This window comes from Procambarus clarkii, chromosome 20, assembly GCF_040958095.1.
Source record: "Procambarus clarkii isolate CNS0578487 chromosome 20, FALCON_Pclarkii_2.0, whole genome shotgun sequence".
In the NCBI taxonomy this organism is placed as follows: Eukaryota; Metazoa; Arthropoda; class Malacostraca; order Decapoda; family Cambaridae; genus Procambarus; species Procambarus clarkii.
The window spans coordinates 43,984,735-44,009,734 of NC_091169.1; the positions used below are offsets into that span (position 1 = coordinate 43,984,735).

General features: G+C 51.0%; 1 protein-coding gene across 6 annotated transcripts in view; it reads left to right on the forward strand.

The window, feature by feature from the left end:
- Positions 1-2,581: 2,581 nt before the first annotated feature.
- The window catches only part of LOC138366667 (hemicentin-2-like), a gene marked incomplete at its 5' end in the record, with an annotated part of 93,918 nt that continues 71,499 nt past the window's right edge, over positions 2,582-25,000 (forward strand). For all 6 annotated transcript variants that reach the window (XM_069327897.1, XM_069327893.1, XM_069327899.1 and 3 more), the window contains 4 exon segments: positions 2,582-2,736; positions 8,871-9,038; positions 12,892-13,053; positions 16,101-16,264. In XM_069327897.1, the coding sequence (XP_069183998.1) occupies positions 2,582-2,736; positions 8,871-9,038; positions 12,892-13,053; positions 16,101-16,264 (649 nt within the window).

Genomic DNA, 25,000 nt, shown 5'->3' on the forward strand with positions numbered 1-25,000 from the left:
ATTCTTACAGTAACTATGTGGTGGAAAGACCCAGTATGTAGTGATGGTCCGGCATGAAGTCGACTTCTATTATTGAATTTGGACTATCCGATAACTTTTGTTCTAACCGCAACATAAATAAGACCTAAATCTCTGGTAACAATCTCAGGCCTAATACATGCTAGCGTAGGACTAATATAGTACATATGTGTGCTATACTAGGGCCTAAGAATATTGAAGTTTGGTTTTAACTTAACTTTTTCTGGACTGTAAAATATGAGGACTTCGTCTCCCATTTGGTACCTTCTGTCTGGCATCCTGCTCCCTCCACGTAGTTTCATTACTTTACATTTACTTGGGTTCAACTTCAGTAGCCACTTGTTGGACCATTCCTTTAATGTATCCAGGTCATATTGTAGCCTCTTGCTATCTTCCTCTGTCTTAATCCTCATAATTTCTGCATTATCAGCAAACATTGAGAGGAACGAGTGTATTCTCTCGAGGAGATCATTTAGATATATCAGAAACAGGATAGGTCCAAGGACTGACCCCTGCGTGACTCCACTGGTGACGTCTCGCCACTCTGAGACCTCGCCCCTCACAGTGACTCGCTATCTTCTGTTCCTTAGGTACTCCCTTTCCCACTGGAGTACCTTCCCCTTTCACTCCTGCCTGCATCTCCAACTTGTACACTAATCTCTTGTGGGGGACTCTGTCAAAGACTTTCTGGTATTCCAAAAATTTGCAGTCTTCCTAGTCTTCTCTTTCTTGCCTGATATTTGTCGCCGGGACATAGAATTCTATTAAGCCTGTGAGGCAAGATTTTCCATCCAGGAACCCATGCTGGTGGTGTCATTTGGAGAGTTACCATTGGCTGAGCATCCCCTCGTTCAATGCTCGTTAGACATTCAGCCCGGCCTCTGTGTCCCAACGGGCATAAAACGGGGTACTAAAACGTGCAAACCCACTCCACCCACCAAACCTCATCGACCCAAGCTTAGAAAGTTTTAGTTTTTTTTTAGTTGCTATTTTCCATAGTATCCCTTATCTTGTGCGTTGGGGGGATTATACCGTCAAAATACGGCGTGCTATTGGAGAGGTTGAAGCATAAGGGCGCCTGACAGCTGAGTAGACAGCGTTTCGGATTCGAAGTCCTGAGGTTCCGGCTTCGAGCCCCGGTGGAGGCGGAGACAAATGGGCAAAAAGTTTCTTTCACCTGATACCCCTGTTACCTAGCAGTAAATAGGTAGCTGGGAGTTAGACAGCTGCTACGGGCTGCTTCCTGAGGGTGTGTAACAAAAATGAGGCCTGGTCGAGGACCGGGCCGTGGGAACGCTAGGCCCCGAAATCATCTCCAGATACCTCAAGATAAGGTCACCATTCCTAGGTCACCAGAGGTCATTATTCCTAGCCCTGCACACACAACGTAGCGGTCACTAGTGTTATCTTGTTACAAGGTGTTACAAAGTTGTTATAAAGCTTTTATGACGTGTTAGATCGTTGTTACAACTAGTTAGAAGGCATTACAACTTGTTCGAACGTTCCAATTAACACAACAACGTTTGTAGTGTTTGGCAGGCTTGAGGTTCAGTTCCTCCCTCCCAGGAAGTGTTCTAAATACTGATCGTATCCTCTACAACTTTTAAAGTATTTTTCATATTGAATTGGCATTTGTCATCGTTGAACGTCATGTTTTGGGTCCCCGTTGGACACCACGTTGCGACATTTGAAGGAACATTATCACTGTTGAACACTACGATGAACAAGACAACGGATAGAAACAGCTGGTATCAAAGGATAGGAGACTTATCCCTCACAGGAGCTGTGTATACTCACCTAATTGTGTGTTAGAAGAGTAAAGAGCTTCGGCTCCTTGGTCCCGCCTCTGAACTCTTAAATCAACTGGTGTACCGGTTCTTGAGCCCATTGGCGGTTCCCTTCTTACGGGAGACATCTCCCGTCACGCAGGGTGCAGTCGCACCTCCACAGATCTCCAGTATCATCTATTGATACTGGTAATGGCTCAAAAGGGCCGCCACTTACGGGCTATTCATGCCCGTGCCACCTTTTGGATGGCTTAATCTTTATCAATCAATCAATCACCATTGACGGTCTGTTATAGCTACATTTGAAACAGTGTATGGCGTCTGCTCCACCACATCACTTCCTCCTAGTGCTGACCAGCATTCTCACAATATGTGAATTAACTTCTCACAAATACTCAGCAACTTAGTATGTCACTCCTGCCACTTCGACTGGACGGTAGAGTGACGGTCTCGCTTCATGCAGGTCGGCGTTCAATCCCCGACCGTCCACAAGTGGTTGGGCACCATTCCCTTCCCTCCGTTCCATTCCAAATCCTTATCCTGACCCCTTCCCAGTACTATATATAGTCGCAATGGCTTTCCCCTGATATGCCATGGACTGTATATTAATATTTAACCTGCTACCTTCCAAACATTTTTGGATTTTCTAAAGGTGTTAAAAACGACACTTCATTGTTTTGGGCACGTTGTTTTAAATGACATTTTCCCTGATAATTAACAAAATATTAGTTTGTCAGTAAATCACAACAAGTATCAACAACTCCTCTACCCTCCAGAACGGACTTCCACTACGCGGCCAACGGCACGGACAGCAGCCTGGAGATCTTCCCACTACGGACGGAGGACGAAGGATTATACAAGTGTGAGATCACGTACCTGGCCGTACGTGAGGCGTGCTCTGTCGTGCAGTTCGTCAACCTCACAACCTATGGTACGTACGGTAGAGGGTTGTGTTCCTTATCACTTGTGTTGTAAATGGGAATTGGAAGGGGGGGGGGGGGGGGTGGGGGGGAATTCGATTCTATCTTCTCTACAGCACACACACACACTCAAAGCGGTATATATGACAAAGAGTGCTGGGAAGACGGGACACCACGAGCGTAGCTCTTATCCTGTAACTACACTTACGTTATTACTAGCAGTACCCGGTCACGCGTTGCTGTGGCTCAGCAATGCATGTGCGTTGCTGAGCCACGGTAACCTTCCCTGTCCCCCTGTCCTACCCACCATTCTCTATTCCCACATCCCCCTCGTCCCCACCATCCCAAACTCCCCCGTCCTCTCGTCCTTCCCAACCATTAAACCCCCTCCCTTGTCCCCTCGTCCTCCCCACCATTCCCCACTCCCTCGTCCGATGCCTTCCCAAATGATCTGATGTTCCCATCACAGAAATATAAGAAAAACAGTTAAAAAATTAAATGAACATATGAAAAATATAAAAATAAACTATTCTCACGAAATGAACAGTCTGGTAAACAACGCAGCTCAATTCCAATGCAATGTCACACAAAATAATTCATTAAAAAATAAAATAAATAGAGATCTATGAAAATAAAATTTATCAATGCAATCGGAAACATTGAAATGGAATTCGTGACATATTTAGCATAGCGTGCGTGTTGCCATTATGTGCAACAGATGGCGCTGTTTTTCAAAAACTCATGTTTTTACCAGTCACAGGGGTGGCATGTATATAGTAGGTATAGAAAAAGATGCGCCTAATCTAATGCAACGTTGTGTCAAAATTTCAAAGCAATTGGTGAAGAACTTTCGGAGATTACAGTGTATGTTGCCCTTACATCCAACAAAAAAAAACGCATGTTTTTTCCTGTCACAGGTGAGGTGTGTATATAGTAGATATATAAAAAGACGCGCCTATTCGAATGCAACGTTGTGTCAAAATTTCAAAGCAATCGGTAAAAGGGTTTCAAAGATTTCCCTCACATGAAAAACAATTTTTCAGAAAAAGCATGTTTTTTTTACCACCACAGACGAGACATCTATATAGTATGCATACAAAAACCCGCTCGGATGCGAATGGAACGTTGTGTGAAAATTTCAAAGCAATCGGTGAAGAACTTTCGGAGATTAGCGATTTTGAACAAACGAACATTTCCATTTATATTTATACAGAAGATTAACTACATTAATTCATTAATTATTATTACCTACACTCAACACCCCCACCATGGGAGTACACCCACAGGGACATAACACCCCCACCATGGGAGTACACCCACAGGGAGATAACACCCCCACCATGGGAGTACACCCACAGGGACATAACACCCCCACCATGGGAGTACACCCACAGGGACATAACACCCCCACCATGGGAGTACACCCACAGGGACATAACACCCCCACCATGGGAGTACACCCACAGGGAGATAACACCCCCACCATGGGAGTACACCCACAGGGAGATAACACCCCCACCATGGGAGTACACCTACAGGGAGATAACACCCCCACCATGGGAGTACACCCACAGGGACATAACACCCCCACCATGGGAGTACACCCACAGGGACATAACACCCCCACCATGGGAGTACACCCACAGGGACATAACACCCCCACCATGGGAGTTCACCCACAGAGACATAACACCCCCACCATGGGAGTACACCCACAGGGACATAACACCCCCACCATGGGAGTACACCCACAGGGACATAACACCCCCCACCAAGGGAGTACACCCACAGAGACATAACACCCCCACCATGGGAGTACACCCACAGGGACATAACACCCCCACCATGGGAGTACACCCACAGGGACATAACACCCCCACCATGGGAGTACACCCACAGGGAGATAACACCCCCACCATGGGAGTACACCCACAGGGACATAACACCCCCACCATGGGAGTACACCCACAGGGACATAACACCCCCACCATGGGAGTACACCCACAGGGAGATAACACCCCCACCATGGGAGTACACCCACAGGGACATAACACCCCCACCATGGGAGTACACCCACAGGGACATAACACCCCCACCATGGGAGTACACCCACAGAGACATAACACCCCCACCATGGGAGTACACCCACAGGGACATAACACCCCCACCATGGGAGTACACCCACAGGGAGATAACACCCCCACCATGGGAGTACACCCACAGGGACATAACACCCCTACCATGGGAGTACACCCACAGGGACATAACACCCCCACCATGGGAGTACACCCACAGGGACATAACACCCCCACCATGGGAGTACACCCACAGAGACATAACACCCCCACCATGGGAGTACACCCACAGGGACATAACACCCCCACCATGGGAGTACACCCACAGGGACATAACACCCCCACCATGGGAGTACACCCACAGGGACATAACACCCCCACCATGGGAGTACACCCACAGGGACATAACACCCCCACCATGGAGTACACCCACAGAGACATAACACCCCCACCATGGAGTACACCCACAGGGACATAACACCCCCACCATGGGAGTACAGCCACAGGGACATAACACCCCCACCATGGGAGTACACCCACAGGACATAACACCCCCACCATGGGAGTACACCCACAGGGAGATAACACCCCCACCATGGGAGTACACCCACAGGGACATAACACCCCCACCATGAGAGGTACACCCACAGGGACATAACACCCCCACCATGGGAGTACACCCACAGGGAGATAACACCCCCACCATGGGAGTACACCCACAGGGACATAACACCCCCACCATGGGAGTACACCCACAGGGACATAACACCCCCACCATGGGAGTACACCCACAGGGAGATAACACCCCCACCATGGGAGTACACCCACAGGGACATAACACCCCCACCATGGGAGTACACCCACAGGGACATAACACCCCCACCATGGGAGTACACCCACAGAGACATAACACCCCCACCATGGGAGTACACCCACAGGGACATAACACCCCCACCATGGGAGTACACCCACAGGGACATAACACCCCCACCATGGGAGTACAGCCACAGGGACATAACACCCCCACCATGGGAGTACACCCACAGGGACATAACACCCCCACCATGGGAGTACACCCACAGGGACATAACACCCCCACCATGGGAGTACACCCACAGGGACATAACACCCCCACCATGGGAGTACACCCACAGAGACATAACACCCCCACCATGGGAGTACACCCACAGGGACATAACACCCCCACCATGGGAGTACACCCACAGGGACATAACACCCCCACCATGGGAGTACAGCCACAGGGACATAACACCCCCACCATGGGAGTACACCCACAGGGACATAACACCCCCACCATGGGAGTACACCCACAGGGACATAACACCCCCACCATGGGAGTACACCCACAGGGACATAACACCCCCCACCATGGGAGTACACCCACAGAGACATAACACCCCCACCATGGGAGTACACCCACAGGGACATAACACCCCCACCATGGGAGTACACCCACAGGGACATAACACCCCCACCATGGGAGTACAGCCACAGGGACATAACACCCCCACCATGGGAGTACACCCACAGGGACATAACACCCCCACCATGGGAGTACAGCCACAGGACATAACACCCCCACCATGGGAGTACACCCACAGGGACATAACACCCCCACCATGGGAGTACACCCACAGGGACATAACACCCCCACCATGGGAGTACACCCACAGGGACATAACACCCCCACCATGGGAGTACACCCACAGGGACATAACACCCCCACCATGGGAGTACACCCACAGGAAGATGAGTATTATCTTCCTGTGAGAGTGAGCGCTCAGAGTGCTGAAAATTTTATATTCATCATGAACAACAAAGGAACACAAAACACAAGTGCTAAACATCATTTAAAGGCACAGCCCAGATACCATCATTATCCCCTGGAACAAAAGTTCCAAGTAGCACGGCCTATGGTGAGCCCGTAGTGGACTTGTTGCTGAGATATCTCTTACTTCGAGAATCCACTCAATAAAACATCTAAATTATTGGCACCGCTGAATTGTTTTAAATCAGTATTCGCTACAACACAGGCAGGAGAGAGATATAATAGTTTACATTTGGATAATTCATAAATCATTTGGATAAATTCAAAATCTGCACATGGAAATAACACTAGATGAGACCAGGAGGCATGACTGGGTGCAAAATAATCCCCCCCCCCCCCTCTCCTTGAAACAAGAAACTAAACTAAAAAAGATAAAAAAATATGCAACAAAACTCGTTCTTATCAGGGGGGGGGGCTAAGCTGAAAGAGATCTTGTGGAAAGAAGGAATTTGGCAGACATGATAACGACGTACGAGATACCAAGGGGGATTCCACAAGTAGATATAGAAACAATGATCAAATTTAGGAACAGCAGAAAGAGAGGACATAATTGCAAACACAGACGAGCCAAAGAGATGTCGACCAACATTATTTCAGCACTAAATCAATGATGGTCGGAAGGCGGGGCTTAAGAGCTGATGCACGACCCCACAAGCACAACTAGGTGACTACACGCACGCACGCGCGTGCATACAAAAGGTATTTTAGTAATAAAAGGCACCCAATTGATCAACCCATTACCAGATAGTCACAAAATGAACCATATATTTATATTTCAGTGTGCTCTCCACCCCCCTCTCCCCTTCCCCATGGTTACTTAGCCCTCCTCCCCATACCCTCCCTATCTCCCCTACATCCTCCCTACATCCTCCTACGCCTCCCTACAGCCTCCTACGCCCCCCCCCCACGAAACTGCCTGCCAGACGTCATCCATCTAACTTTGGGTGTTGAAGTATGTTCCATTATAGTTCAATGATGGTCTCTATGACGAATTGTGTAGCTCAAGCGTCTGTAGCAGAAGTGGACGGGTGGGGGGGAGTGGACGGGTGGGGGGGGGAAGTGGACGGGTAGGGGGGGGGAGTGGACGGGTGGGGCGTGGGGAAGTGGACGGGTGGGGGCGTGGTGAAGTGGTCGGGTGGGGGCGTGGTGAAGAGGACGGGTGGGGGCGTGGTGAAGTGGACGGGTGGGGGCGTGGTGAAGTGGACGGGTGGGGGCGTGGTGAAGTGGACGGGTGGGGGCGTGGGGAAGTGGACGGGTGGGGGCGTGGTGAAGTGGACGGGTGGGGGCGTGGGGAAGTGGACGGGTGGGGGGCGTGGTGAAGTGGACGGGTGAGGCGTGGTGAAGTGGACGGGTGGGGGCGTGGGGAAGTGGACGGGTGGGGGCGTGGGGAAGTGGACGGGTGGGGGCGTGGTGAAGTGGACGGGTGGGGGCGTGGGGAAGTGGACGGGTGGGGGCGTGGTGAAGTGGACGGGTGGGGGCGTGGTGAAGTGGACGGGTGGGGGCGTGGTGAAGTGGACGGGTGGGGGCGTGGGGAAGTGGACGGGTGGGGGCGTGGGGAAGTGGACGGGTGGGGGCGTGGTGAAGTGGACGGGTGGGGGCGTGGTGAAGTGGACGGGTGGGGGCGTGGTGAAGTGGACGGGTGGGGGCGTGGTGAAGTGGACGGGTGGGGCGTGGGGAAGTGGACGGGTGGGGGCGTGGGGAAGTGGACGGGTGGGGGCGTGGTGAAGAGGACGGGTGGGGGCGTGGTGAAGAGGACGGGTGGGGGCGTGGTGAAGAGGACGGGTGGGGCGTGTGGGAAGTGGACGGGTGGGGTATGGGGAAGTGGACGGGTGGGGGCGTGGTGAAGTGGACGGGTGGGGGCGTGAGGAAGTGGACGGGTGGGGGCGTGGTGAAGTGGACGGGTGGGGGCGTGGTGAAGTGGACGGGTGGGGGCGTGGTGAAGTGGACGGGTGGGGGCGTGGTGAAGTGGATGAGGGGGGAGGCAGGGATAGGCGGGAGGCAAGGTTAAAGAACGGTGTCTATCCCCCTCTCGGACTAATCAGCAATCGAACCCCGAACCTGCAAAGTAGCTAGGCCGTCGCTGTACCATCCGGCCCAAGTGGCTGGCCAGTAGGGAGAGAATAGGCTCATAAGGAGTTGACCCCTTGGAGACCTGTATATGACATAATAGGTCCACTCCCCCCACACAACTGTACTAATGAACACTTCCGTCTCCCTACAGCACTGCCGTCGTACCTTCAGATGACCTTCGAAGACGGGTCGCCCATCGAGAACGCCACGGTGGTGGGCCCCTTCGACGAGGGCGTCTCCCTCACCCTCGTCTGCGAGTCTGGCGGGGGCAAGCCCGTGGCCAGGGTGTCTTGGTGGAACGGTAGCCAGACCCTCCCAGGTGAGATCAACTGGTTCCACCTAGATTGCTAACTGATTGCTAATAGGAAATCCCCTACATGTGGAGCTGCTGCTGCTCTATATATTCCTTAGATTCTAGATATACCTTAGCTCCATCCTCGGATCACCCTAGACTCAAAACAACCTAATCTCATAATGTACTGAATTGTTTACGCTATCGAAGACTGCCTTATATTTCCAGCGTTTAAGTACAGTCAAAAGCAGCGTAATATTGGCGCATTCTCGGCCCAGTTAGTATTGGCCACGATGCCTGACGGCTGAGTGGACAGTGCTCGGGATTCGTAGTCCTAGGGTTCCGGGTTCGATCCCTGGCGGAGGCGGAAACAAATGGGCAGAGTTTTTTTCACCCTGATGCGCCTATTCATCTGGCAGTAAATATGTACCTGGGAGTTAGACAGCTGCTACGGGCTGCTTCCTGGGGGATGTGTAACAAAAAGGAGCCTGGATGAGGACCGGGCCGCGGGAACGCTAAGCCCCGAAATCATCTCAAGATAACTTCAAGATAGGTAAGGAGGGTTCACTAGGTATGTAAACTTCTGGGCAGGCAAATAGGTTGCGATTGTAACGTAAGTGTTTAGAAAACAAAAGCTGTTTTGATTTGCTTTTTCTCAAACTCTCACAAGTCCCCGTTTTATTTTAGAGTAAAATTTACAGATGAAGTGACTTGGTCAGGAAAACGTGGGGGGGGGGGGGGGAGGAGGGTCCCCGCTGAACATTAGAGACTATGGCCAGTTACCTCCACAGTTGTTAAGGGAGGGGGTCAAGACGCCCCCCCCCGGCCAGTTACCTCCACAGTTGTTAAGGGAGGGGGTCAAGACGCCCCCCCCCCCCGGCCAGTTACCTCCACAGTTGTTAAGGGAGGGGGTCAAGACGCCCCCCCCCGGCCAGTTACCTCCACAGTTGTTAAGGGAGGGGGTATAGACGCCCCCCCCCCCGGCCAGTTACCTCCACAGTTGTTAAGGGAGGGGGTCAAGACGCCCCCCCCGGCCAGTTACCTCCACAGTTGTTAAGGGAGGGGGTATAGACGCCCCCCCCCCCCGGCCAGTTACCTCCACAGTTGTTAAGGGAGGGGGTCAAGACGCCCCCCCCCGGCCAGTTACCTCCACAGTTGTTAAGGGAGGGGGTCAAGACGCCCCCCCCCGGCCAGTTACCTCCACAGTTGTTAAGGGAGGGGGTCAAGACGCCCCCCCCCGGCCAGTTACCTCCACAGTTGTTAAGGGAGGGGGTCAAGACGCCCCCCCCCCCCCCGGCCAGTTACCTCCACAGTTCTTAAGGGAGGGGGTCAAGACGCCCCCCCCCCGGCCAGTTACCTCCACAGTTGTTAAGGTAGGGGGTCAAGACGCCCCCCTCCGGCCAGTTACCTCCACAGTTGTTAAGGGAGGGGGTATAGACGCCCCCCCCCCCCGGCCAGTTACCTCCACAGTTGTTAAGGGAGGGGGTCAAGACGCCCCCCCCCCGGCCAGTTACCTCCACAGTTGTTAAGGGAGGGGGTCAAGACGCCCCCCCCCCGGCCAGTTACCTCCACAGTTGTTAAGGGAGGGGGTCAAGACGCCCCCCCGGCCAGTTACCTCCACAGTTGTTAAGGGAGGGGGTCAAGACGCCCCCCCCGGCCAGTTACCTCCACAGTTGTTAAGGGAGGGGGTCAAGACGCCCCCCCCCCCCCGGCACTCTGAGCAAATAAGCAACTTGATACAACTAAGAACAAGCCCCGTTATTACAGCAGTTAATTAAGTCTCGGTTAAATTTTTAGATCAAATCAGTACCGCATCCTGATTATACACAATAAAAACATGTATTGTAGGATTTAAGATGTATAAAGATTTCATAGCAAAACACATTTGTCATTTGTCTACAATTTCATAAACACTCGTTTGAAATATTACACCAAGAACTAGATACTGATGTAGTTTGCTGTATACAAAATTAACCTCGGATGGTTTTCCAATTTCAGATGCCTTTTTTAGTACTAAGCCTAATGCAATTAGAACAAGAAAGGCACTTTTATACAGGAATCGAACAAAAGCCTAGTAAATCAATAAAGTGTTCAAAACACCATAAATATAGATTCAGTTGACAAAATAACACGAATTCATAAGAAATACATCCTAATACCTGTAATATGAATACAAGAATTATGTAGATTGCATAACGCCAATTGGATTGATTGACTGATTAAGATTAAGCCACCCAGAGCCGGTCGGCCGAGGGGACAGCACGCTGGACTTGTGATCCTGTGGTCCTGGGTTCGATCCCAGGCGCCGGCGAGAAACAATGGGCAGAGTTTTTCACCCTATGCCCCTGTTACCTAGCAGTAAAATAGGTACCTGGGTGTTAGTCAGCTGTCACAGGCTGCTTCCTGGGGGTGGAGGCCTGGTCGAGGACCGGGCCGCGGGGACACTAAAAGCCCCGAAATCATCTCAAGATAACTCAAGATGACCCAAGAGGTGGCATGGGCATGAATAGCCCGTAAATGATAAAGGATAGCCAATTGGGCCATGCGATGCATTTATATATTCCCAAACCCATCTCACCCAGCCACAACTCATCCAACCACAACTTGAAACAACCCATTGATCACGCATATCTACTACGCCGACTGGCAATCCTGGGGCCAGATTCACGAAGCAGTTACGCAAGCACTTACGAACCTGTACATCTTTTCTAAATCTTTGGCGGTTTTGTTTACAATTATTAAACAGTTAATGAGCTCCGTAGCACCAGGAGGCTATTAATAACAATAACAACAGTTGATTGGGGAAATTTTCATACTTGTAAACTGTTTAATAAATGTAACCAAAGCCGTCAAAGATTGAGGAAAGATGTACACGTTCGTAAGTGCTGGCGTAACTGATTCGTGAATATGGAACCTGTACACCTACGAAGTTCAGGAAGCTGTTTATAGCAATAGCAACATTTGATTGGGAAGTTTCGAAGCTCGCAAACTCTTGATTAAATGTAAACAAACCGCTAAAATTGAGATTTAAGATGCTCAGGATTGTTAGTACTTGCGTAGCTGCTTGGTGAATCCGTCGTCTTGGAACGTTAAGGCAGAACAGAGGGGTCGAAACGTGGTGATCATTTTCCTGTCATGCAAGCGTGCTTTAGTTTACTTTCAGCCACGTTATTGTGATGTGTTTACGGCGTGTAATTAAATGTTTGCCAAGTGTAGAAAGTTGTCGGTCACCATATTCAGCCGTCTCCTTATTGCCTTCATTATCAGCGGCTTGAACCCGCCAAACACAACGAAACTACGACGTTGGTACAACGTTCGAACAAGTTTTAACACCTAACCAGTTATAACAACCAATATAGCAAGTTGTAACAACGTTCTAATACGTCATAAACACGTTAAGGCAAGATGCAACAACTTTATTACAAGTTGTAACAAGCGGAAAATAGGGACAGTTACGGTTTGTGTTTCCCGGGAATTGTCTGGTCAGAATGTCTACCTTCCTGTCCTGTGTACGTCTCGGCACTACGTTAGTGGCACTCTTGGCCTCGTTAGCAGCTTTGTTTTGACCACCCAAATTGTACAGGGCAATGTACTCTTATCTGTTGCAGGAGGCTGTTATCTCTGCAAGATGGTGAATTGTTATTCCCGAAATGCCTATTGCATATTCCTACACACATGCGCGCGCACACATCACCAGGAAGCAGCCCGTAGCAGCTGTCTAACTCCCAGGTACTTATTTACTGCTAGGTGAACAGGACCATCAGGGCAAAGGTTTGCCATAGCATGGCAAAGGTCCCACCAGACCTGGGCTCCAAGACGAAGACTTCGTAACTAACATGAGTTCTCTCCCTTTTTCTGCGTGGCGGCGGCGGCGTCTCAGGAGAATACTCGGGCATCTTGGAGCAGGACGGAGCGGGCGTGGGCAGGAATACTCTACGGGTGTCCCTCTCCAGGGCCGACCTGGGCACCACCATCACCTGCGAGGCGGACAACGCCGCCATGACCTCCCCCTTCGTGGCCTTCGTCACTGTCGATCTCAATGGTAAAGTGTCCCTTGTTTCTCTTGATCTGTGTGTGTGTGTGTGTGTGTGTGTGTGTGTGTGTGTGTGTGTGTTGTGTGTGTGTGTGTTGTGTGTGTGTGTGTGTGTTGTGTGTGTGTGTGTGTGTGTGTGTGTGTGTGTGTGTTGTGTGTGTGTGTGTGTGTGTGTGTGTGTGAGAGAGAGTGTGTGTGTGAGAGAGTGTGTGTGTGTGAGAGTGTGTGTGTGTGAGAGTGTGTGTGTGTGTGTGTGTGACATTTTAATGTATCAAATCTTTCAAAATATATAATATATAATCTTCATAATTTAAATGTGTAGCTGTGAATTATTATTTTCGTTTTGTTTGTTAACCACTTGGAGTTGGACGGTAGAGCGACGGTCTCGCTTCATGCAAGTCGGCGTTCAATCCCCGACCGTCCACACAAGTGGTTGGGCACCACACCTTTCCCCCCCCCCGTCCCATCCCAAATCCTTATCCTGGTCCCTTCCCAGTGCTATATAGTCGCAATGGCTTGGCGCTTTCCCTTAATAATTCCCTCTGCCATTCCCTCCCTCCCTTTCCATTTTTTTTAAATTTCTAGATCTGTAAAATAGTTATAGTAAGTCACAGACCACTCATTGCTCTTCCATAATTAAATTGTTTTTTCCACTCACGTAATAGTCCAACAGCCCCATAGCGAGTCATTAGCTAAAGGCCTCTTGGGAATTTTTCGGGCAATAGCGGACATGTTTATTACCTTATCTGTTTAGATAATTGTCTTCTATGGCGTAAATGACCACCAAGAGTCGACCTTTCTTATCTGGCATAGTGCCAGTGGGTTAGGCCTATGTGGCCTCCCGCCGGCGTCTGGTCGGTTTATCGAGGTCTTCCTGGCCAACCATCGCCAGCGTTCATCTTAGGATGTTCACTATCTCCTGAAGCATCTTAGGATGCTCACTATCTCCTGAAGCATCTTAGGATGTTCACTATCTCCTGAAGCATCTTGGGATGCTCACTATCTCCTGAAGCATCTTAGGATGCTCACTATCTCCTGAAGCATCTTGGGATGCTCACTATCTTCTGAAGCATCTTGGGATGCTCACTATCTCCTGAAGCATCTTGGGATGCTCCCCATCTCCTGAAGCATCTTAGGATGCTCACCATCTCCTGAAGCATCTTAGGATGCTCACCATCTCCTGAAGCATCTTAGGATGCTCACCATCTCCTGAAGCATCTTGGGATGCTCCCCATCTCCTGAAGCATCTTAGGATGCTCACCATCTCCTGAAGCATCTTAGGATGCTTACAAGTCCCTTGAGTACATCATCTCTCTCCTGAAGCCCAACAAAATTAATAAACACGACACTTTAAAATTCCTTGATTATTATTATTCTTCCAAGGAACTGTTTTTAGATTAAAAACAAATATATGAAAATTCTACTCACGAGTAAAAACAAAAAATTATCTTACTTTAAACGCGTATGTTGTAGTATAATTAACCCAACAGTTAAATATCACATACTTCCATTAAAACATTATATTCATACACGGATGAGCAAAATTATATTGTGGAGCAAAGGTCACTTCCAACATGCAGTTAGTTCACTAAACATAAATATATGAAGGAGTTGGCAGTGGCTGTGCTATGTATCCTTCATGTATAGCTGCCTGGTGGACATGTATACATCAAGTATATATATGGCACAGGCAAGGTTAAAGGTCGACACACGAGCTTAAACTTTAGCCAGAACATTGAGTATAGTTTTAGAGTTATCCTTTGTCAGAGGATGAGTTGGGTGTTGTGGTAAGATGAACTGACTGCCTGGACTCTCGCTGACCCCCAGCACCCTTGACCTGTGACCTGCCCCTACAGTGCCACCCTTGACCTGTGACCTGCCCCTACAGTGCCACCTTGACCTGTGACCTGCCCCTACAGTGCCACCCTTGACCTGTGACCTGCCTCTACAGTGCCACCTTGACCTGTGACCTGCCCTCTACAGTGCCACCCTTGACCTGTGACCTGCCCCTACAGTGCCACCCTTGACCTGTAACCTGCTCCCTACAGTGCCACCCTTGACCTGTGACCTGCCCCCTACAGTGCCACCCTTGACCTGTGACCTGCCCCCTACAGTGCCACCCTTGACCTGTGACCTGCCCCCTACAGTGCCACCCTTGACCTGTGACCTGCCCCCTACAGTGCCACCCTTGACCTGTGACCTGCCCCTACAGTGCCACCCTTGACCTGTGACCTGCCCCCTACAGTGCCACCCTTGACCTGTGACCTGCCCCCTACAGTGCCACCCTTGACCTGTGACCTGCCCCTACAGTGCCACCCTTGACCTGTGACCTGCCCCTACAGTGCCACCCTTGACCTGTGACCTGTCCCTACAGTGCCACCCTTGACTTGTGACCTGCCCCTACAGTGCCACCCTTGACCTGTGACCTGTCCCTACAGTGCCACCCTTGACCTGTGACCTGCCCCCTACAGTGCCACCCTTGACCTGTGACCTGCCCCTACAGTGCCACCCTTGACCTGTGACCTGCCCCCTACAGTGCCACCCTTGACCTGTGACCTGCCCCTACAGTGCCACCCTTGACCTGTGACCTGCCCCTACAGTGCCACCCTTGACCTGTAACCTGCCCCCTACAGTGCCACCCTTGACCTGTGACCTGCCCCCTACAGTGCCACCCTTGACCTGTGACCTGTCCCTAGAGTGCCACCCTTGACCTGTGACCTGTCCCTACAGTGCCACCCTTGACCTGTGACCTGCCCCTACAGTGCCACCCTTGACCTGTGACCTGTCCCTACAGTGCCACCCTTGACCTGTGACCTGCCCCCTACAGTGCCACCCTTGACCTGTGACCTGCCTGCCTACAGTGCCACCCTTGACCTGTGACCTGCCCCCTACAGTGCCACCCTTGACCTGTAACCTGCCCCTACAGTGTCACCCTTGACCTGTGACCTGCCCCCTACAGTGCCACCCTTGACCTGTGACCTGCCCCCTACAGCAGCACCCTTGACCTGTGACCTGCCCCTACAGTGCCACCCTTGACCTGTGACCTGTCCCTACAGTGCCACCGGTGAGCGTGACGGTGACGGGGGCCGAGGCAGCCACCTACGAGGGGGAGGAGGTTACCCTCAACTGCCTGGTGAAGGGAGCTCGTCCGGCCGCCACCGTCACCTGGTTCAACGGCTCTGTTCCAGTGGAGGACGCGCCCACCCTCGTCAATGTTCAGGTTCGTGACCCGCATTTTTGTCTTGTAGAGGGGGGGGAGGCAGGGAGGAGTGAGAGGGAGAGAGAGAGAGAGAGAGAGAGAGAGAGAGAGAGAGAGAGAGAGAGAGAGAGAGAGAGAGAGGATGTAAGGGGAATTATGAAAGAGGGGTCAAGGCAGGTCAAATGGGAAGGTAAGGGGGTAAAAGACACGGAATGAAGTAATAAAACGAATATGAAATATTGGCTTTACCAGCAATTTAGTGTGGGTTCGAGTCCCGGCCAGGGGAGGATTGACTAGGGTCGAGTCCTTAATTGTACTCCTCTGTTCACCCAGCAGGAACTGGATACCTGGTTGTAAATCAATCAGCAGGTCGTGGTTCAGGGAAAATTAGTGGTTAAGGCTTACACCTGAGCTATGGGACGGTAGAGCTTTAAGCCTACTGACAGGAGTCAGACAGGGAACCAGTGTGAAGGGAACCAGTATGAAGGGAAACAGACAGCGTGAAGGGAACTAGACAGTGTTAAGGGAACTAGACAGTGTGAAGGGAACTAGACAGTGTGAAGGGAACCAGACAGTGTGAAGGGAACTAGACAGTGTGAATGGAACTAGACAGCGTGAAGGGAACTAGACAGTGTGAAGGGAACCAGACAGTGTGAAGGGAACTAGACAGTGTGAATGGAACTAGACAGCGTGAAGGGAACTAGACAGTGTGAAGGGAACTAGACAGTTGTGAAGGGAACCAGACAGCGTGAAGGGAACTAGACAGTGTGAAGGGAACCAGTGTGAAGGGAACTAGACAACGTGAAGGGAACTAGACAGCGTGAAGGGAACCAGTGTGAAGGGAACTAGACAGTGTGAAGGGAACTAGACAGTGTGAAGGGAACTAGACAATGAGAAGGGAACCAGACAGTGTGAAGGGAACTAGACAGTGTGAAGGGAACCAGACAGTGTGAAGGGAACTAGACAGTGTGAATGGAACTAGACAGTGTGAAGGGAACTAGACAGTGTGAAGGGAACTAGACAGCGTGAAGGGAACTAGACAGTGTGAAGGGAACCAGACAGTGTGAATGGAACTAGACAGCGTGAAGGGAACTAGACAGTGTGAAGGGAACTAGACAGCGTGAAGGGAACTAGACAGCGTGAAGGGAACCAGTGTGAAGGGAACTAGACAGTGTGAAGGGAACTAGACAGTGTGAAGGGAACTAGACAGTGTGAAGGGAACTAGACAGCGTGAAGGGAACTAGACAGTGTTAAGGGAACTATACAGCGTGAAGGGAACTAGACAGCGTGAAGGGAACCAGTGTGAAGGGAACTAGACAGTGTGAAGGGGAACTAGACAGCGTGAAGGGAACTAGACAGTGTGAAGGGAACTAGACAGTGTGAAGGGAACTAGACAGCGTGAAGGGAACCAGACAGTGTGAAGGGAACTAGACAGTGTGAATGGAACTAGACAGCGTGAAGGGAACCAGACAGCGTGAAGGGAACTAGACAGTGAAGGGAACTAGACAGTGTGAAGGGAACTAGACAGTGTGAAGGGAACTAGACAGCGTGAAGGGAACTAGACAGTGTGAAGGGAACTAGACAGTGTGAAGGGAACTAGACAGTGTGAAGGGAACTAGACAGCGTGAAGGGAACTAGACAGCGTGAAGGGAACTAGACAGTGTGAAGGGAACTAGACAGTGTGAAGGGAACTAGACAGCGTGAAGGGAACCAGACAGTGTGAAGGGAACTAGACAGTGTGAATGGAACTAGACAGCGTGAAGGGAACTAGACAGTGTGAAGGGAACTAGACAGCGTGAAGGGAACCAGTGTGAAGGGAACTAGACAGCGTGAAGGGAACCAGTGTGAAGGGAACTAGACAGCGTGAAGGGAACTAGACAGTGTGAAGGGAACTAGACAGTGTGAATGGAACTAGACAGCGTGAAGGGAACTAGACAGTGTGAAGGGAACTAGACAGTTGTGAAGGGAACCAGACAGCGTGAAGGGAACTAGACAGTGTGAAGGGAACCAGTGTGAAGGGAACTAGACAACGTGAAGGGAACTAGACAGCGTGAAGGGAACCAGTGTGAAGGGAACTAGACAGTTGTGAAGGGAACCAGACAGCGTGAAGGGAACTAGACAGTGTGAAGGGAACCAGTGTGAAGGGAACTAGACAACGTGAAGGGAACTAGACAGCGTGAAGGGAACCAGTGTGAAGGGAACTAGACAGTGTGAAGGGAACTAGACAGTGTGAAGGGAACCAGACAGTGTGAAGGGAACCAGACAGCGTGAAGGGAACCAGACAGCGTGAAGGGAACCAGACAGCGTGAAGGGAACTAGACAGCGTGAAGGGAACCAGTGTGAAGGGAACTAGACAGCGTGAAGGGAACCAGACAGCGTGAAGGGAACCAGACAGCGTGAAGGGAACTAGACAGTGTGAAGGGAACTAGACAGCGTGAAGGGAACCAGACAGCGTGAAGGGAACTAGACAGCGTGAAGGGAACCAGACAGCGTGAAGGGAACCAGACAGCGTGAAGGGAGCTAGACAGTGTGAAGGGAACTAGACAGTGTTAAGGGAACTAGACAGTGTGAAGGTAACTAGACAGTGTGAAAGGAACTAGACAGTGTGAAGGGAACCAGTGTGAAGGGAACTAGACAGTGTGAAGGGAACTAGACAGTGTGAAGGGAACCAGTGTGAAGGGAACTAGACAGTGTGAAGGGAACTAGACAGTGTGAAGGGAACCAGTGTGAAGGGAACTAGACAGTGTGAAGGGAACCAGACAGCGTGAAGGGAACTAGACAGTGTGAAGGGAACCAGTGTGAAGGGAACTAGACAACGTGAAGGGAACTAGACAGCGTGAAGGGAACCAGTGTGAAGGGAACTAGACAGTGTGAAGGGAACTAGACAGTGTGAAGGGAACCAGTGTGAAGGGAACTAGACAGTGTGAAGGGAACCAGACAGCGTGAAGGGAACTAGACAGTGTGAAGGGAACCAGTGTGAAGGGAACTAGACAACGTGAAGGGAACTAGACAGCGTGAAGGGAACCAGTGTGAAGGGAACTAGACAGTGTGAAGGGAACCAGACAGTGTGAAGGGAACCAGACAGCGTGAAGGGAACCAGACAGCGTGAAGGGAACCAGACAGCGTGAAGGGAACCAGTGTGAAGGGAACTAGACAGCGTGAAGGGAACCAGACAGCGTGAAGGGAACCAGACAGCGTGAAGGGAACCAGACAGCGTGAAGGGAACTAGACAGTGTGAAGGGAACTAGACAGCGTGAAGGGAACCAGACAGCGTGAAGGGAACTAGACAGCGTGAAGGGAACTAGACAGCGTGAAGGGAACCAGACAGTGTGAAGGGAACTAGACAGTGTTAAGGGAACTAGACAGTGTGAAGGTAACTAGACAGTGTGAAAGGAACTAGACAGTGTGAAGGGAACCAGTGTGAAGGGAACTAGACAGTGTGAAGGGAACTAGACAGTGTGAAGGGAACTAGACAGTGTGAAGGGAACCAGTGTGAAGGGAACTAGACAGTGTGAAGGGAACCAGTGTGAAGGGAACTAGACAGTGTGAAGGGAACCAGACAGTGTGAAGGGAACTAGACAGTGTGAAGGGAACCAGACAGTGTGAAGGGAACCAGACAGTGTGAAGGGAACTAGACAGTGTGAAGGGAACCAGTGTGAAGGGAACTAGACAGTGTGAAGGGAACTAGACAGTGTGAAGGGAACAAGACAGCGTGAAGGGAACCAGACAGCGTGAAGGGAACTAGACAGTGTGAAGGGAACTAGACAGAGTGAAGGGAACCAGACAGTGTGAAGGGAACTAGACAGTTTGAAGGGAACTAGACAGTGTGAAGGGAAGAACAGCTTATTACAACTTAATGAAGCGATGGACAATAGACCAGCCGCTGGCACGGAGTCACGCTCTCCTAGCTGTTATCCTTCCCCCCTAACAGTGCCAGGGAATGGCTCCCCCCTAACAGTGACAGGAAATGGCTCCCCCTAACAGTGCCAGGGAATGGCTCCCCCCTAACAGTGCCAGGGAGTGGCTCCCCTCTAACAGAGCCAGGGAATGGCTCCCCCCTAACAGTGCCAGGGAATGGCTCCCCCCTAACAGTGCCAGCTAATGGCTCCCCCCTAACAGTGCCAGGGAGTGGCTCCCCCCCTAACAGTGCCAGGGAATGGCTCTCCCCTAACAGTGCCAGGGAGTGGCTCCCCCCTAACAGTGCCAGGGAATGGCTCCCCCCCTAACAGTGCCAGGGAATGGCTCCCCTAACAGTGCCAGGGAATGGCTCTCCCCCTAACAGTGCCAGGGAATGGCTCTCCCCCTAACAGTGCCAGGGAATGGCTCCCCCTAACAGTGCCATGGAATGGCTCCCCCCTAACAGTGCCAGGGAATGGCTCTCCCCCTAACAGTGCCAGGGAATGGCTCTCCCCCTAACAGTGCCAGGGAATGGCTCTCCCCCTAACAGTGCCAGGGAATGGCTCTCCCCCTAACAGTGCCAGGGAATGGCTCTCCCTCTAACAGTGCCAGGGAATGACTCCCCCCTAACAGTGCCAGGGAATGGCTCCCCTAACAGTGCCAGGGAATGACTCCCCTAACAGTGCCAGGGAATGACTCCCCTAACAGTGCCAGGGAATGACTCCCCTAACAGTGCCAGGGAATGACTCCCCTAACAGTGCCAGGGAATGACTCCCCTAACAGTGCCAGGGAATGGCTCCCCCTAACAGTGCCAGGGAATGACTCCCCTAACAGTGCCAGGGAATGGCTCCCCTAACAGTGCCAGGGAATGGATCCCCCCTAACAGTGCCAGGGACTAATCACAGCCAACCTCTCACGGTATTCAAGAGAGAACTTGATGAACACCTACAAAAACCTGATCAACCAAGCTGTTATTTAAACGTCAAGCTGCGAGCAGCGGTATTAAACAGCCTGCTTGACCAGACCACCAACTAGGTCTGGCGAGAGACCGGGCCGCGGGGACATTGATTCCCGGAAACTGTATCAGACTGTAGATAAAAGGTATGTAGACAGCTCTTAATTAAGCTGTCACTGGAAGAGGAACAGAAATTGAACGGAATTATATATTTTGTTCTGTAATGCAATAACACATTCTTGTCTTTTGAACATAACCTCGGAGCCTTGTACAGTGAGCGGCCCGCGATCTCTTTTACGAACGAACGAACCCAAGCAACCCACCAAACCATGGAGAACATTGCATAAAAAAGTCACATTTATTTACCAAGATTTTACCGTGATGAAAAAGTCTTAGGACATCTCAACGAATATTTCACATTAGACCAGAATTGGATGTGCCACTATTACGGAAGAAGACGGGTTGTACAGATACATCCGGACAAGGCCTCGTTTTCTTTGAACGCCATAATCGACAATTTTAGAAAAAAGTTTCCGATTCTGTCTGACGTAACGCAGCGCTTCGCGAAATGGTTTTGAATCGGTGTTGAAGTGGAGTGTTGATACGTCACCTCGGAGTTGTGATTGTGATACAATCACAGGTTCGCCTGTTGAGTTTGTGCGGGAAGGTTTTGTTCCGACAGTCGCCGTCAGGCGTCCCAGCTGGGCGGAGGGGCCTAACTTTTGCTCCGGCAGTTGGGAGTCGCTTATAGTGTAACTTGTGGTGCTCATTGTTGGGTGGTGATTGTTGGGTGGTGATGGTTCGCTGTTGGTGTGGGTGTGGGGGTGGGAGGGAGGCTGCAGTGTGGCTGGGGGAGGCAGGCAGCCAGCGAGCAGCTCAGCCTAACAGCCTGGTACACACACACACACACACACACACACACACACACACACACACACACCACCACCAATTTGGGGCACCACCCCCAAATTCTACCCAACAGACACCCAACCTGCCCCATCCCCTGTCAGCCCCCCACTAAGTACCCACCTAGGGCACCCTCCCCCCACCCACCCCCCACCCCCCACTCACCCCCCTTCTCCCCCTCACCCCTCTCCCCAGGACCTCCCTTCTCCCCCATCCCCCATGCCCTCCCTTCTCCCACATGCCTTCCCGTCTCTCCCACCCCCATGCCCTCCCTTCTCCCCCTCCCCCCTAAGCCCCCCACTCTCCCCCACCCCACCTAAGTCTTCCCCTCTCCCCCACTCCCCTAAACCCTCCCCTCTTCCTCACCCACCTCAGCCCTCCCTTTTCCCCCACGCCCCCCAAGCCCTCCACCCTTTTCTCTTCCCCCAAGCCCCCCCATCTCCCCTATCCCCCACAGCCTCTCCTCCCCCCATGCTTCCCCAACCCTCCCTCTCTTACCCACCCCCTGTACCCTCCCCCTCTTATCCACCCCCTGTACCCTCCCCCTCTTATCCACCCCCTGTACCCTCCCCCTCTTATCCACCCCCTGTACCCTCCCCCTCTCCCCCACCACCCCAAGCCCTCCCTCCTCCACCAATCCCCCCGTGCCAGGTCCCCCCAGCTCCCACTCACCCCAGATCCCAAAGGTCCCCCCCAGAAAAGAAGCAGAAGAGAGTCAGTTTCAGGGTGATGTACTCGAACATAGATGGGATCACAAGCAAGACAAGTGAACTAAGGGAAAGAGCACAAGAAGTTAACCCAGATGTAATCGGACTCACTGAAACAAAACTCTCTGGAATCATAACGAATGCCGTGTTTCCCCAGGAGTATACAGTAATAAGGAAAGAGAGGGAAGGTAGAGGAGGAGGCGGAGTGGCCCTACTCATGAGAAGGGAATGGAGTTTTAAGGAGATGGCCATCCCGGGCTGTGAGGAGTTCAGAGACTACATAGCAGGCACCATAACAATGGGAGGACCAAGAATAGTAGTAGCAGTAATATACAACCCTCCACCAAATGACAGGAGACCCAGTCAAGAGTATGAAAACAACAACAAGGCAGTTAACACTATAATTGAGAGGGCAGCCTCTGCTGCCTGTAGAAATAGATCCCACCTGCTCATCATGGGCGACTTCAATCACGGAAAGATTGACTGGGAGAACAAGGAACCGCATGGAGGCGAGGATACGTGGAGAGCCAAACTATTGGAGGTGGTGACAAGCAACTTTTTAACGCAGCATGTCGGAGAACCCACAAGGATGAGAGGCAATGACGAACCAGCGAGACTCGACCTAGTCTTCACTCTGAACGACTCCGACATAAGAGAAATCGGTTTTGAGGACCCAGTAGGAATGAGCGACCACAGTGTACTGGTGTTTGAGTACTTGATTGAAGAAGGGTTATTGAACTCGAGGAGGGATACCGAAACCAAAAGGTTAGCATACCGAAAGGGAAACTATGAGGGGATAAGAAAATTCCTAACAGATATAGCATGGGAAACAGAGCTCAGGGGAAAGACGGCCCAAGATATGATGGATTACATCACGCAGAAGTGCAAGGACGCAGCAAACAAGTTTGTCCCAGTCCAAAAGGAAAACAGAGAAATGAAGATGAGAAACCCATGGTTTAATCAAAGATGTAGGCTAGCTAAGCAGCAAAGTAAAAGGGCATGGAGAAACTATAGGAATAACAGGACACTGGAGAGCAGAGAAAGATACCAGAATGCCAGGAATGAATATGTCAGGATGAGAAGAGAGGCAGAAAGACAATACGAAAATGACATCGCAAGCAAGGCAAAGACTCAGCCTAAATTGTTGCATAGCCACATTAGGAGAAAAACAACAGTAAAGGAACAGGTTATGAGATTAAGGATAGGGGCGGAAGGATTCACTACAAATGACAAGGAAGTGTGTGAGGAATTGAATAAGAAATTCCAGGAGGTCTTCACCTTAGAACAAGGAGAAATTCCAGAGGTAAGTGAGGGAATAGCTAACCAGGAACCACTGGAAGAGTTTGAGATTACCAGTGGGGAAGTAAGGAAGTGTTTACTAGAGTTGGACGTGACGAAGGCTATAGGCCCAGATGGAATCTCCCCTTGGGTTCTAAAGGAAGGAGCAAGAGAACTGAGCCTACCACTCTCCATAGTGTATAACAAATCACTGGCAACAGGGGAACTGCCAGATACTTGGAAAGCAGCTAACGTAGTCCCGATATACAAGAAAGGGGATAGACAGGAGGCACTGAACTACAGGCCAGTGTCCCTAACCTGCATACCATGCAAGCTGATGGAGAAGATTGTGCGAAAAAAACTAGTGGAGCATCTGGAGCGAAGGAACTTTGTAACACAGCATCAACATGGGTTCAGGGATGGCAGGTCCTGCCTCACAGGGTTACTTGAATTCTACGACCAGGCAACAAAAATAAGGCAAGAAAGAGAAGGGTGGGCAGACTGCATATTTTTGGATTGTCAGAAAGCCTTTGATACAGTGCCCCACAAGAGGCTAGTGCGAAAGTTGGAGATGCAGGCTGGAGTGAGAGGGAAGGTACTCCGGTGGATAGAGGAATACCTAAGCAACAGGAGACAACGAGTCTGTGTGAGGGGTGAGGTCTCAGATTGGCGAGACGTCACAAGTGGAGTCCCGCAGGGGTCAGTCCTTGGACCTATACTGTTTCTGGTATATGTAAATGATCTCCCAGAGGGTATAGATTCGTTCCTCTCAATGTTTGCCGACGATGCAAAAATTATGAGGAGGATTGAAACAGAGGATGATAGTAGGAGGCTACAAGATGACCTGGATAGACTGAGTGAATGGTCCAACAAATGGCTGTTGAAGTTCAACCCGAGTAAATGCAAAGTAATGAAACTAGGCAGTGGAAACAGGAGGCCAGGCACAGGATACAGAATAGGAGATGAAGTACTTAATGAAACAGACAGAGAGAAAGATCTAGGAGTTGATATCAC